The sequence below is a fragment of the Pituophis catenifer genome, unplaced genomic scaffold, assembly GCF_029215685.1.
Source record: "Pituophis catenifer annectens isolate HBS135680 unplaced genomic scaffold, rPitCat1.0.hap2 SCAF_7, whole genome shotgun sequence".
In the NCBI taxonomy this organism is placed as follows: Eukaryota; Metazoa; Chordata; class Lepidosauria; order Squamata; family Colubridae; genus Pituophis; species Pituophis catenifer.
Genome location: NW_027256887.1, coordinates 59,713,836 through 59,728,714, shown reverse-complemented (window position 1 = coordinate 59,728,714; position 14,879 = coordinate 59,713,836). Strand labels below are relative to the sequence as shown.

Below are 14,879 nucleotides of genomic sequence, written 5' to 3'. Positions count from 1 at the left end.
TCTTTTTTTTCTTTGTATCACTTAAGAGAAAGGATGTTTTATGGATACATAACCATTACATCATTATTTCAGCATAAACAACCTTATACAAAGGATAGTAAAAGGATAAGAATAAAGAAATTAAGTCATGGGATAAGAAAAAATGTATAATTTATAATAATTGTATATAATTAAATCTAATTTATATCAACATTTACCCTCTCACTGCAGGTTTTTATTCTTACAAAGCATCTTTGCCTTTTTCCCCTTTAAATTCTTCATCTATCTCAGGATCTCATTTAGTCCATCTAGCCACTATTCCTTTGCTCCTCCCCTTCTTTTCTTGATTATTCACTCCAACCCATTTTCACAGATAACTAACTACAGGTGTACTTGACTTACAACATTTGTTTAGCAACCTTTCAAGGTTACAATGGTGTTGAAAAACTGATTTACAGCCTATCCTTTGCATTTATAACTTATAACCATTACCGAATCCCTATAATCACAGTAGAAATTTGGGTGCTTGGTACCTGGCATGTATTTGTGACAGTTGCAGCAACCAATGGTCACATGATTGCCATTTGCAGCCTTCCCAACCAGTTTCCAACAAGCCAAGTCAATGGAGGAAGCTGGATTTGCTTAACACCCATATGATTCACTTAACAACTGCAAGGATTCGCTTTACATCCGTGGCAAAAAAGGTCATAAAATCAGGCATTACTCACTTAACAATTGCTTTGCTTAGTAATAGAAATTCTGTCCTCAATTGTGATTGTATGTCAAGGATTACTTGTAACTGTAGATACAGATTAAAAAACTGACTTTTTATTGGAAAGTTGAAAGAGGTGTGAAATTTCAGACATTTTGAGTGATACACTAGGCCAGTGTTGATTAACCTTTTCGGCACTGAGTGCCGAAACAAGAATGCGCACGCACGAATGATGGAAACTGGAAGAGAAGCCACCTGGTGCGCATGCGCATGCTGGGAAGATGATCTGGTTTCCAGCGTGCGCATGCACACCAGCCACCTGATCTTCTCCTTTCTGGCACACACGTGTGCGCGAAGACCAGCTGGCCGGCATGCATGCGTGCGCCAGAACCCGAAAGAACAACGGGCAATTACTCATGTGCCTGGAGAGATGGCTTTGTGTGCCACTTCCGGCACGTGTGACATAGGTTCACCATCACGGCACTAGGCTTTGTATGTCATGTTAACAACTATCCTCCAAGGCCACAACTTCTGTGGTCCCAATTTTGGGAGATTTTTTATTGTATCACTTAAAACCTTTTTTCAAGGGTCCAACCAATTCTGGGTGACCTTTACCGATTGCAAATAGAGTGCTCACCCTTCTTGAATCCCCAAATTTATAGAACTTATAAAGGCAGTTATATAATAAGGGAGATTCCTCAGATCAAAGAGGGCAATCTTTTTTCTTTTATAGTGGTGCAAATCTCTTTTTCAATAGTGGCAGTATTTTTGGAATGCATTTTCCAAAAGTGCATTTGGGATGCATCTGCATATATCAGGAGACAACACACTAAAATAGTAATGATGAAAATTGTGCTTTCTGAAATAAGTATTTAGTCAACAAGAACAAGGTTTTTTTTTTTTGTTCTAGCTTGTGCCAGGCATCTGCTTTCTTAGCTTCAAAACCAAGCTCCTTGAGCCAGATTGTCACTATTCCTCTATAATGTTTTTCTGAGGATAACTACAACAGCTTAAACCGAATGATAGTGAAAAATTGCCACAAAGGTGCTAATTACTAAGCACAGCTGTGACTATATTCACTACGGGATTGCTCTTCTGTTTTTTTGAAACAGTTGGTCTTGTTCGTGACAATGATGACATTTAAACTTATCTGATTGGTAGTCTGTGTTCGTGTAGCTATCCCCAAAGATTTCGCATATTAAAATCTGTAAAGGATGACTGTTATACTGACTGCAGTATTTCTGTTATGCAGTTATCAATTTGTGTGGGAAATGTAATCCAACAGACACTGACATTCTTCAGCCATCCCTGAACTTCCTTTATTGGAGCCTTCAGCAGACAATTCCTTCCAGCCAACAAATAGGTAAAAAGTAAAACAATTGCTGTGTTGTATGAGATAGAATGAATACTTTTCCCTAATAAGGACTTAGGGTCATAAATTATTTTCAGGATGGATGTTTCAAAAGTGCTTTTTTTTCCCCTTCAAAAGGCTACTAGACTGTTTTTTATTTGAGAAAGAAGATGTTTCACTTCATATTCAAGAAACTTCATCAGTGATGCTTCTTGGATGAGAAGTGAAACATCTCCTTCCTCAAATAAAAAACAGCCCAGCTGCCTTTTGAAAAAAACATATTTGAGGCAAGTATAAGAAAAGAAGTAAAATGGCTCCCTTATTATTAATGTTCCTCTGCCTATTATTTTTTTCTTTTAGTTTTTCTTTTATAGTTCTAAATACTTTTTAAAAATTATTATATAATAGTTTTATAAAATGACGTGTATTTTTACTGGATTGTTGTATGCTGCACAGGGCTGCTTTCTTGCGATGGGCAGATAGAGAATAGAATAGAATAGAATAGAATAGAATAGAATACAATAGAATAGAATACAATAGAATAGAATACAATACAATACAATACAATACAATACAATACAATACAATAGAATAACTTTATTGTCACTTTGAATGTACATTAATCGGCATACATTAAAATGAAATAGACAGACAGATGTGTTGTATACAGCAAAGACCCTATCCAGTTGTAGTTCTCTTCTTTATAATTAATGCTTCTCTAAAATTGTATATTGTTGAGTTCAGATTATCAAGTATTACATGTCTTTAGCTCAGCGAGTTGAAGTTTAGCTTTGATATTAAAACAAATATGCAAATATGCAAAATTTCCTCATCCATAGCAACTCTTATAGTAGAAACTAGTAACTAGTTGCACTTGAGCCAATTATTGAGCCAAGGTTATTTGATTCTATTGTGTACTAGAATAAGCACATCATAATTAAATCTTTTTTTAAAAAAATCTCTGTTATGTGATGGAAAAAATAAAATATGTACATTCAGAGACTTATTTTCTGCTATTAAAGATAGGTACCAATATAGAACTGTTTGAAAATAGGAATGCTATTTATTATTTCTATTCAAATATTTAGTGGTGGGGGCAGCTGTCTTACTGAACATAATATAATTAAAATATTAATTTTAAAAATACACCTGTTGTTTTTTAAAGAATATGCATTATTGTGTTATAGTATCTGTGGAAACTCTTTCCATACCACTCAAAAGTATTTTTAAAAATAGTGTTCTCTTTTTGTGTATAATCTCCAGAGACAAAAATATACAATTTATTGAGATTTGCTAGGATCTTTAGTATAGATCAAGAGCCTTAGACCCATGGTATTTTGTTCCTTTTGATTTCAGTACTAATTTGTAATTATACCTGGTTGCTACTGATTTAAGTTATACTTGTTACACTTATAGCTTGTTGAATCCTTTCTTCTTTTACAGTGGTAGTATTGTTACTTTCCAATAAATCTTTGATAGAGCTCCTTGAGAAAGTCCTCTACTGCACCTGGATGGCAACCTCTTTCTCTGAACCTGTCTTCTCCTCATCCATTGAATCACTTATTTGTTCTGCTTGGCTTTTGACAGCTTCACTCTTGACTCAACAAAATATTTACAATACAGAGGTTAGAAACACTGATAAAACTGTGTACAACCAGTTAATTTTTCTTTATAAGTACTCAGTTCACTAATAAGGGCATTACTTAACTGTCGAGACCCCATGCTCGACAATCTGACGATGGGATCTTTCCTGTAGAAGCGGAAGTACCGAGCAGGAGGGGTGGTGGGGTGTGATTCGGGATGTCAGTTCTGAGCACGATCTGGTGACGGTGGGTGTGAGAAGGAGTAGGCGGGCGGTCACAATGCGGCCGAGATAGGATGCTGAACAGCTGCTGCGCGTTGCCGTTCCTAATTGCTGGGGCGCGCCGGCAGAGAGGAGCCCGGAAATACGGCTAATGGGCGTGCTTATTTAACCTGCGCTGAGTGGCGGTGACGCCCAACGCCGACTTTGTATTATCTTTACCTGAACTCAGCAAGCGTTTGCAGCACCTCCGGACGCTGAATAAACTGTTTCCTGCCTTAACGAGCCTTGACTGCAGCGTGGTTTATTACCGACCTCAGGTGTGAAGCGAGAGAGCTGAGAGAAAGTCGGCGTTGCCCCCCCTTTTTCACCGTGAGTAACGCCGAGAGCGAAGGGATGGCGGAGGGAGCGGATGCCGGGGCGGCGATTCCCGAGGGACTGGAGGACGACAACGCCGTGTTGCAGGCGGAGGAACCGAGCCCCAAAGACCTTCCAGTGGTTAGAGCGAAGGAGAGGAAGCTTCAACCCGCCGAAGGTGCCGTCGAGACCCAGGACTCGACCGAGACGCAGCGGCTGAAGAGCTCGGCAGGAGAGTGGTGGCAGAGCTCCGCTCTCATGGGCTCTGGCACCTATAAAGCCCCAACCCCCGGGGGTTACTCGGGGGAGTCTTCCTTCCGTGGCTGGAGGGAGAGGAAATGGCTAGAAGACGAAGAATGGGATGAGAGTCAGTCTACTGGCCTTGGAGCATCCACTCTGGATATCTTAAGGGAAAAATTCGGGGAAGGGAGTTTCAGAGATGCAGCGTCCTGGCAGCCCTGGATGGGAACGGAAGTCCCTGACTCGTGGCAGAGAGGAGGAGGGGGTCGGGAGTCCCGCTTCCATTTAGCAAGCCCAAAGTTGCGGGTAGAACGGAGGGAAGGCAGCAGAGGCCAGCCAATGGGACAGTCCCGACCCAGGGGTTCTTCAGTAAGCGAGCCGCCCCGCGACACTACCCACGAACGGCAGCCAAGGGTGGCAAGGAGGGGGATGGACCAGAGTGGTGCTGGAGGACAGCCTCGGTCAGGGGCACCGGTGCAGGACAGTGGAGCCAGCAGCCATCTCCCCCCCATGATGTTGCCACCCGGAATGTGGCCTCAGCAACTCCCCGCTGTGTGGGGTCCTCCCCCTATACAGGCTACGTTTGACGGGAGCCCTGATAGGGTCTCTATCTTCCTAAGCCAGGTGCTCAGTCACACGGATCTCTATGGCCATCTGTATCCCTCTCAGTGGGCTGTAATTATGGCCATAACCGCAGTTCTCCAGGGGGAGGCTGCTAATTGGGTTGCAGACTTACATAGCGAACATGCTAGGGAACTGGCCGACGTGGGGCTGTTTTTAGAGGCGCTGCGGGGACGTTTTGAAGACAGCGCCAGAGTCCAGGTCACCGAGGGGGAATTATTGGCGCTGCGACAGAGAGGCCGGCCGGCCAAAGAATACGTGAAGGACTTCCGGACGCTGGCAGGAAGACTTAGGTCTTGGCCCGAACGGTTACTAGTACACCAGTTTCGATCTGGCCTGGACAGGGAGGTGAAACAAGCCTGCGTATACCGTGGGTTACCCCCAAAACTGTCCGAATGGTTTAAGGCCGCAGTGGAGTTAGAGGTTGGACTACGGGAGTTTCGGGGGCGCGTGGGCCAACAACCCCAACGATTTGTACCAACCGGACCGAAACCAAAGGAGTATGGGGTGAGCCCCGCGCCCGGCAGACCAACAGCAGGCGGAGGACGAGGGGCTTTCCGTTGCTTCCGGTGCAACCAACTAGGACACCGGGCTGCCGAGTGTCCCATACCCCCCTTGCAAGCTTCACCAGCACGCACCCCGCCGTCTGGAGCCAAGGTGCGGGAAAGGGCACGGTCAACATCAGAGCGAACATCCACGTCCACACCGATGCCCGCTAGCTGTTCCCGATCCACGTTAACCGGTGTGCAGAGCCCTTCGGGGGAAGGGGCTTTGCCAACGGTAACGGATGGCAGCGATGACAGTGGACCAGAGGACCCTATGGTAAGCGGTCCTATACGTCCGTTTGTAATACCAGTGGTGCTACGCAATATACGCACTCTAAAGGGGGTTCCACAGGGAGCGCTCATAGATTCGGGGTGTACTCGTTGTCTTATCCGCAGTACAGTTGCGGATCGTTTGGGACTACAACGGGTGAAACTAAAGACCCCTATCCGTTTTGAACAGATGGATGGGTCATTGTTAGGAGGTTTACCGGCCTCTCACGTTACAAAGGCCGTCTACTTGGAGATCGGGGAACACACGGAGCGGATCCGGTTTATTGTAGTCGACCGGATGGTCGAGTCGATTATCCTGGGCCTTGCATGGTTGGATAAGTGGCGTCCCACTATATGGTGGGAGGGAGGTTACCGGAAGCTGCAGATCAGTTTAGGGCCAGACCCAATTCCCGAACCCCAATCACAGGTCCAGCAGTGTCATGGCTTAGGACATGCTGGGTCAGGATATCCGGATGTATATAAAGATTTAGCAGCTGTATTCGACGAACGTGAGTGTGAGACGCTGCCGCCTCACAGAGTGACAGACTGTGCCATAGAGCTGATACCGGGGGCGAAGTTTCCTAAACCGCGTATGTACGCCATGACAAAACCAGAGTTAGAAGAGCTGCGGCGTTACATTGATAAAAACCTAGCTAGGGGGTTTATCCAGCCCAGTCGGGCGCGTATGGCAGCCCCGGTTCTGTTTCGCGAAAAGAAAGACGGTGGTCTCCGTCTCTGTGTTGACTTCAGGGGCCTGAATGCTGTTTGTGTCGAACACCTTTACCCTTTGCCGTTGATGAAGGATTTATTAGCCACACTGGCGACTGGGAAGGTGTTCACGAAACTGGATTTACGGGAAGCTTACTACAGAATAAGAATAAGAGCAGGAGATGAGTGGAAAACAACTTTCAATTGCCCGTTAGGAAGCTATAAGTTCCGTGTCATGCCTTTTGGGTTGCAAGGCGCACCTGCCGTGTTTATGCAGGTTATAAACGAGGTGTTGCATGAGCATCTATATCGGGGCGTTCTTGTGTACCTGGACGACATTTTGATATACTCCGATACAATGGAGGAACATGTCCAGCTAGTGAGGAAAGTGCTGTCTAAATTACTGGACGCAAAACCCTTTGTCAAATTGTCGAAGTGCGAATTCCACTGCACTACGTTAGACTATCTTGGGTATCGTATTTCAGCACGAGGGGTGGAGATGGATCCAAAAAAAGTGTCAACAGTACTGGAGTGGCAAGCACCCAAAACTCGGAAGCAATTACAAAGCTTTCTTGGTTTTGCCAATTTCTATCGGCAATTTATCCCATCGTTCGCACAGGTAGCCCTCCCATTGACAAACTTGTTAAAGACGAAGCATCTAGGAGGGGGTAAGGTAAAACCAGGACAACTGTTACCATGGACCATGGAATGTCAACAATCGTTCGAGCGGTTGAAAAGTCTGTTCGCTAGGGAACCTGTATTAAAACATCCAGATCCCTCGTTGGAGTTTGTAGTACAGGCAGATGCTAGTGACGTAGCGGTGGGGGCTGTGCTGTTGCAGCGGACATTAGATGGAACCCTGTGTCCGTGTGCGTACACATCCCGCAAATTGACACCCACAGAGCGGGGTTGGGCTGTTTGGGAGAAGGAGGCCTTTGCGGTGCGATGGGCTTTAATGACCTGGCGACATTTGTTGGAAGGAACGGACAGAAGGGTCGAGGTCTGGACAGACCATAAGAACCTAGAGGCCTTGCAAACCCCTAGGAAACTGTCGCCAAAACAGGTTCGTTGGGCACAGTACTTTCAGCGATTTAATTTCGAGTTAAAATATGTCCCAGGGGGCAGGAACTTCCTAGCCGATGCATTGTCCCGGATGCCTCAATTCGATAGTAAACGGGAAGATGTGGTGCAAGCGATAATCCCACAACCCCAACCGATAGCAGGGGTGGGCGATAAATCAACCCGATTCGAGTGGAAGGTAGAATTGGAAAAGGCAGTGCAGTGCGACCCTTGGTTGGTTGAGCACAGAACAATGGTAACCATGCGTGAGGGCTTAGCGTGGATGGGATCCAAGATATATATACCACAATCCATGCGGACAACAGTGTTGAATAAATGTCATGATTCCAAAACCGCTGGACATTTTGGGTTTCTGAAAACACTCCATCTCGTTCGGCGACAGTTCTGGTGGCCTCGTATGCGGAAGGAGGTAGAAAAATATGTGAAAGAGTGTCACGTATGTGCTGTAATGAAAACAAAGCCCGGTAAACCACTCGGTTTGTTACAACCGGTCGCTAGGCCCAGCAGACCATGGGAAGAAATAGGGATGGATTTCGTGGTAGACCTGCCTGATAGTAAAGGCCACACGGTTATATGGACTGTGGTTGATCTTTTTTCTAAGCAGGCTCATTTCATCCCCTGTAAAGGCCTGCCAACTGCAAGACAATTGGCTCGGTTGTTCATACGACACATATACCGGTTGCATGGGACGCCCCAACGAATCATATCGGACAGGGGGGTACAATTTACAGCGCGCTTTTGGCGTGAGTTTATTGGTTTGATCGGTTCATCCCAAGGGTTAAGCTCCGCTTACCACCCTAGTACCAATGGGGCTGCAGAAAGGGCGAACGCTATGATAGAGAGATATCTACGTTGTTATGTATCATATCAGCAGTCCGATTGGTCAGAGCTCATACCACTCGCTGAGGTAGCCTACAACAACGCGGTACACCGAAGTACTGGTGCTACTCCATTCCAAATCGTGTATGGACGAGACTTTATTGCAATCCCCGAACTTGACGTAGGTGAGCTGGAGAAGGTATCTCCTAAGGAGTGGGGAATACGGATTGGAGTCCAATGGCCGAAAATCAAAGAGGCGTTACAAAAAGCGGCACAAGAGTATAAAACATTCGCAGACAGGAAACGGAAAGACCACAAACCGTTTCAGGTTGGAGATCAGGTATATGTATCCACTAAATACATTAGGTTACAGATACCCAGTAAAAAGCTAGGTCCCAAATACCTCGGGCCTTTTACTGTTGTAAAGCTTATAAATCCAGTAACAGTTGAACTTCGGTTACCACCATTACTGGGAAAGATCCATCCGGTGTTTCATAGCAGCCTGTTAAAGCCCGCAACTGGTATGCGTAACCCTCCACAACGTCCAGGGCCTTTAGTCGGCTCCCATTACGAAATTATAGAAATCTTGGATTCCAAATTAAGTAGAGGGACATTAAAATATCTAGTGAGGTGGAAGGGCTATCCTCTGGAAGATGCCTCATGGGTACCAGTTGAAAATCTTCGGGCTGAAAAGTTGCTTAAACGGTATCACAAGAAATACCCCCACAAGCCTGGGAATAGTGTACAAGCAACTGCATAATTACATGTTAATCTCTTATCTTATCTCTTACAGGTGGACCCCTGGTAGGGGGAGCCGCCTGTCGAGACCCCATGCTCGACAATCTGACGATGGGATCTTTCCTGTAGAAGCGGAAGTACCGAGCAGGGGGGGTGGTGGGGTGTGATTCGGGATGTCAGTTCTGAGCACGATCTGGTGACGGTGGGTGTGAGAAGGAGTAGGCGGGCGGTCACAATGCGGCCGAGATAGGATGCTGAACAGCTGCTGCGCGTTGCCGTTCCTAATTGCTGGGGCGCGCCGGCAGAGAGGAGCCCGGAAATACGGCTAATGGGCGTGCTTATTTAACCTGCGCTGAGTGGCGGTGACGCCCAACGCCGACTTTGTATTATCTTTACCTGAACTCAGCAAGCGTTTGCAGCACCTCCGGACAAGTTAAGTTTCCTGCCTTAACGAGCCTTGACTGCAGCGTGGTTTATTACCGACCTCAGGTGTGAAGCATTATTAACATGATGTAAATAGTATAAGTGGAAAAATAACATTGGGTGTGATATGGATATGTTTATGTCTGTGCAGTTTATTAATGTACTGTATGTGTGAAGACTATATCTTATCTGACAATCGGAAGAATGTCATTACTATTTCCTTATATAGAGAAAAAATATTGCAAGAGTATTCAGTACTGCAAGGGAATCATTTGTTAAATGTTCTTGAGAAGTTGTTTAACAGCATTCTGATTGAAAATGTACAAGATATAACAATAAACAAAACCTGAGAAATGCAGTGTGACTTTATGCTGGGTAGGATGTATGCAAGTTTAACTTTGCCCTTCAGGAGATAACTGAGCAATGTATGAAAAGTTTATTGCACGCAATAAGGTGAATAGGTAAGAGCATTATATAATAGAAGTGTATAAAGTATGAGAATAAATGTAATATTTAGTGTATAGTTCAACATTGAGCAGAGAGTAGACCAGTGGTGAAATCCAATTTTTTTTACTACCAGTTCTCTGGGCTTGGTGGGCATGGTGTGGCTTGGTGGGCATGGCTTGGTGGGCATGGCAGGGGAAGGATACTGCAAAATCTCCATTCCCACCCCACTCCAGGGGAAGGATACTGCAAAATCCCCACGCCCTCCCCACTCCTGGGGGAAGGATATTGCAAAATCTCCATTCCTGTCCTACTCTGGGGCCAGCTAGAGGCAGTATTTGCCGGTTCTCCGAACTACTCAAAATTTCCGCTACCGGTTCTCCAGAACCTGTCAGAACCTGCTGGATTTCACCCCTGGAATAGACAGAGAAATATGAAGCTCCTTTGGTTGTATTGTGGGATAAATGTAAGGTAGCAAATTATAGAGTTAGAAAACACAGAGCATGGAAATGAATTTGTGAATCTTAGCAGAATGTTTACTAACTAGATGGGAAAATGGAAGATGATATTGTTAGATATTCAAATGTGGTTTTTGTGCAGAATGAATGCTTGTTGATAAAAGTGAAAATTATTATATATATAAATATACTGTATTGTATACTATATTGTATAGTGCTGCCTATTTTGTTAATATGGAAATGAAAGTTTGGTATATCAGGAAAAGCATAAAAATTAAATGCTGTAGGAATGAATTAGAACAATAACTATTATCACTTTAAATATACATTAATTGGCATACATTAAAGTGAAATTTCGTTGCCTACAGCTCTCAAAGGGTCACTAAAGAGTTATTTAAAAAGTGTTGTTAAAAGAAAAAGAAACTGTGCAGAAAGGATGAATAATGTGCTTTGACCATAGTGATAACCATAAACAGTATAAGGTGAAGTGATTTGGTCATATAGAGAAAATAAGCTGTAGGACTCCTGGCGAAGTTCTTTTTTTGAGTGGGAAAATACTGAACAAAAAAAAAATACATCTTCTGTGCATCTGTCCTCAACCAATTCATTTGATTCCTTTCTGAAAGGTTCATCACATGATCTCCTTGGATGTGGACAAGGTCTTCAATGCAGCTGCATACAGAAAAAAGAGCATATTATTCTTTGGTAGGTAACATCACAAAAAATAAATATGTGAACACAAAATATCCTAAGGATATTCTTAACAATAAAAAATAGAAGTTCTTGGGAGTTCTCCAACAATATTACAGGTGTAATAATAGCCAATATTTATCAATATCACAGTTTCCCATCCTCTTTCATACCTCATGAATTTAATGCAATTTCTTCATTATGCTCTACTTAACACATGAATTTAGTATACTTTACTTTCATTGATAGGATGATTTTTTAATGTGCATATATTAGATAAAAATCCAATACGAAGAACTAAAACTTGAACAAGAGAGAGCATAAATTCAAGTCCCTGCTGGTAGCTATTGTTTTCAACTGAATATCCTTATGACTAATCCTAGTTATGCTATACTATATTAAAATGGTGATTTTCTCAATTTTTGTGGCAGCAGACATATATTGAAAATAACATACATAAAAATTAAGCAGGAAATTTATTCTTCTGCAATGTTTTAGTTGAATTTTCATTGTTTACTGATCTCTTTGAAAAAGAGTAGCAAATCATTTTTTCAAAAAACAGATCGATAAAATTGATAGAATATTTAGCCCAGCCCCCCGCCCCAGTAGCACCCCCCCCCCTGGAGATCTTAATTATGCTGGTTAATGACCGCAATAAAATAATTTACTACCTTTTAAAACTGAAAACTAGGACTTTGGGCTAGTTAGTGGGATTTCCAGTAAGGAGACTACATACTGAACTGTCCAAATACATGGATTTTTATGTGTAGCCTAGGATCTCTGAAGTGTATGAGGGAAAGACTTATTTTATACTAATAATTGGTTTTATATCCAGTTAGCATCCTTCAGTTTTTGAGAGCCTTCTTTAAGCAGAACCTCTGTTCATCCTTTGTGAAGTTTATTGTCCAATCTACAGATGAACAGGAAAAGGAACTGCCACAGTCAAAAGAGAATATTTCCTTGTTTCCACTGGCTATGTGGCATGTACTGTCCTTGGTTGCTAGATTACAAAACCTACTTGTCCAGGTAAATTTTACTCTTAATATGGAATTGAAATATTAATTGTAGGACTCAGCAAAGCTGATTTATTTCAAATGAATGGAGAAGTGTAAAGAGAATACAATCAAGTACACTTTTTCTCACTTTTGAACTTTCTAATGATGCAAAAACTACCAGAAACAATTATTCATAAAGGTATAGATTTATTCTCAATGTTGTAAAGCCACTGTCTCTTGCATCTGCCACCTATTTGTGAGAAGAATTTTGGAACATTCAACAGGATCCATAGGTACATGCATTTCCCCCAGTCCCTTGACCAAGTCAATATTAATTCCAGCTGCCAATGGGAAAACACTAAAAGCATCACTTCTCCACTTCCTTGTTATTCCTTTGCTATGTTTTCTTTTCTGCAGCAAGGAAAATGGTTTTTAAAATATTACTGTGCAATGATATGGTAATGTCATCCCACAGAACAGCCAAAAAGCAACAGATGATTGTGACATGCTGTTGCTTTAAGTTCATGAAGGACGAGGAATCCCAGGAGCTGGGATGAGAAGTAAATTCACACTTCTTTTCTGTTAAGTAGAAAATTGATTGGCTTGGTGCCACAAAAGAAGGACAGCAAAATTGTTTTTGCTGTATTTCCTTTGGAGTAGGAACAGACCTATTATAGTTCCAAATTGTCTCTGCATATTGAACAATCCATAATACTGGGGCAAATGAGGCAAATTCCTTTGCTTGTGAAGGACTTCCTAAATGTTAGAGCATTTTCAAATATTTTATGTCCTATGAGTCTCAAGACAACCTTAAGATTATGAATTATCTTTTTACTCACTTCTGTTATAATTTCAGGGATACCTTTTAGATGAATTTGATAACGTATCCTCTCTTTTATGTTTATAGAAGGACTTTTTGCTATCACAGACTGTTATTGGATGTTTTGAGGTCTTGTTGGAATATCTGCACCTGAAAAATCAGAGCACCGGTACAGCTTTCAATATCTTTGTGTATTCTTTATTAGTAAAAAATGCTTTACATTGAAATTATTTTACTTTGCCTAAATGTCTTGCAATCATTGGAATCTCATCACTAAAGCGGACATAAACCTAGTAATATAAAATATTTTTTTACTGAAATGAAGATTTACAGTATTTCAGATATTTAATAGTTGCCAAGAAAATAATACTTTATAAAGAAAAATAAAGAGTTTATAAAGAAAAACATTATATCAATTTGGGTATGGCTGGGTGATGGTATGAAGATGTTATAAGTCTCCAGTGCAGAAACGAATGCATACCATCCTAATTCCCATACTCTTCATGCTATCTCGAGTTTACTGGGATGTTAGTCTTTTGGGAAATGGACTGGTTTTCATGGAAAAGATCATGGATAAGGGCAGCTTATTGAAGTTTATAATTTCCAGTGAAATAAAAGCAGAATTAACTCGACTGAACCATGTTTTATATTTTACACATGGCAGAAAATCTGAATAATGTGTTTTCATTACTGAATAATATAGCAACTCTCCTAGATTTTATATTATCTGAATAGATCTTTTCTTCTACTATTATATTTTTGTTTTGAATGACTTATAAGTAATCCTTGACTTATGACCACATTTGGGACCAGAATTTCTGTTGTTAAGGCAGTTCTTAAGTGAGTCATGCCCAATTTACAACCTTTTTTATCATGAGCTGTGGTGGTGCAGTAGTTAGAGTGCAGTACTACAGGCTACTTCTGCTGACTGTCGGCTGACTCAATTTGGCAGTTCAAATCTCACCAGGCTCAAGGTTGATTCTGAGGTGGGTAAAATGAGGACCCAAATTGTTGGGGGCAATATGCTGACTCTATAAACAGTGTAGAGAGGGCTGAAAGCACTGTAAAGCAGTATATATAGTAAGTCTAGGTGCTATTGCTATTGTTAAGTAAATCACTACAGTTTTTAAATGAATCATGCTGTCATTAAGAAAATCTGGCTTCCTTCATCGACATTTCTTGTCACAAGCCAGTTAAGGTCATAAATGGTGATTGAATGACCCTGGGACAGTGCAACCTTCATAAATACATGCCATTGTCAAGCACCCAAATTTTGAATATGAGATGCTACAGCAGACATAAGTGCAAGGACCAATCATAAATTACTTTTTTCAGTGCTGTTGTAACTTTGATGGTAATTAAAAGATTTGTTTTAAGTCAAGGATTACCTGTAGATTGTTTAAATTGTGGGCAGCATATAAAGAGTACTTTTTTGAGAGAAATTAATTATTTTACTTCCATTGTTTTTCCTCTGTTATTTTTTTTAAATCTTGTTTGCTGGTATAAAACTAGACTTAACTCAGTACAGAATGAATAATACATTTATTTGAGGATTATTTTCTTAGATTTCTTTCTAAGATATTTGTGGTAAATTTTTCCACTTCCAGCATATCATATTGCCTCACACCCATGGAATAAATTTTTGTTGATCACACTTTTAGATGGTAATGAGAATTCCTTTCTTAACTCAGAAATTCTTAGACTCATTAGTTTGGTGAGTATAATGGTTGTTAACCATTAATTCCCATTGTGTTATTCAATTGCATTATGACTGTTTTAACTGAATTGTTCCATTTAGTTATCACTGGCAAAACATGAGTGAAACACC

At 41.8% G+C, this 14,879-nt stretch overlaps 1 protein-coding gene across 1 annotated transcript in view; it reads left to right on the top strand.

Moving 5' to 3' along the window:
• Positions 1–14,879, top strand: part of LOC139319634 (coiled-coil domain-containing protein 134-like) — a 67,392-nt gene that overhangs the window by 33,063 nt on the left and 19,450 nt on the right. Inside the window, exons 23-28 of the mRNA XM_070947561.1 lie at positions 1,944–2,054; positions 3,486–3,667; positions 11,173–11,251; positions 12,072–12,262; positions 13,139–13,220; positions 14,659–14,765. Of these exons, the coding sequence (XP_070803662.1) occupies positions 1,944–2,054; positions 3,486–3,667; positions 11,173–11,251; positions 12,072–12,262; positions 13,139–13,220; positions 14,659–14,765 (752 nt within the window). The remainder of the gene's footprint in view (positions 1–1,943; positions 2,055–3,485; positions 3,668–11,172; positions 11,252–12,071; positions 12,263–13,138; positions 13,221–14,658; positions 14,766–14,879) is intronic.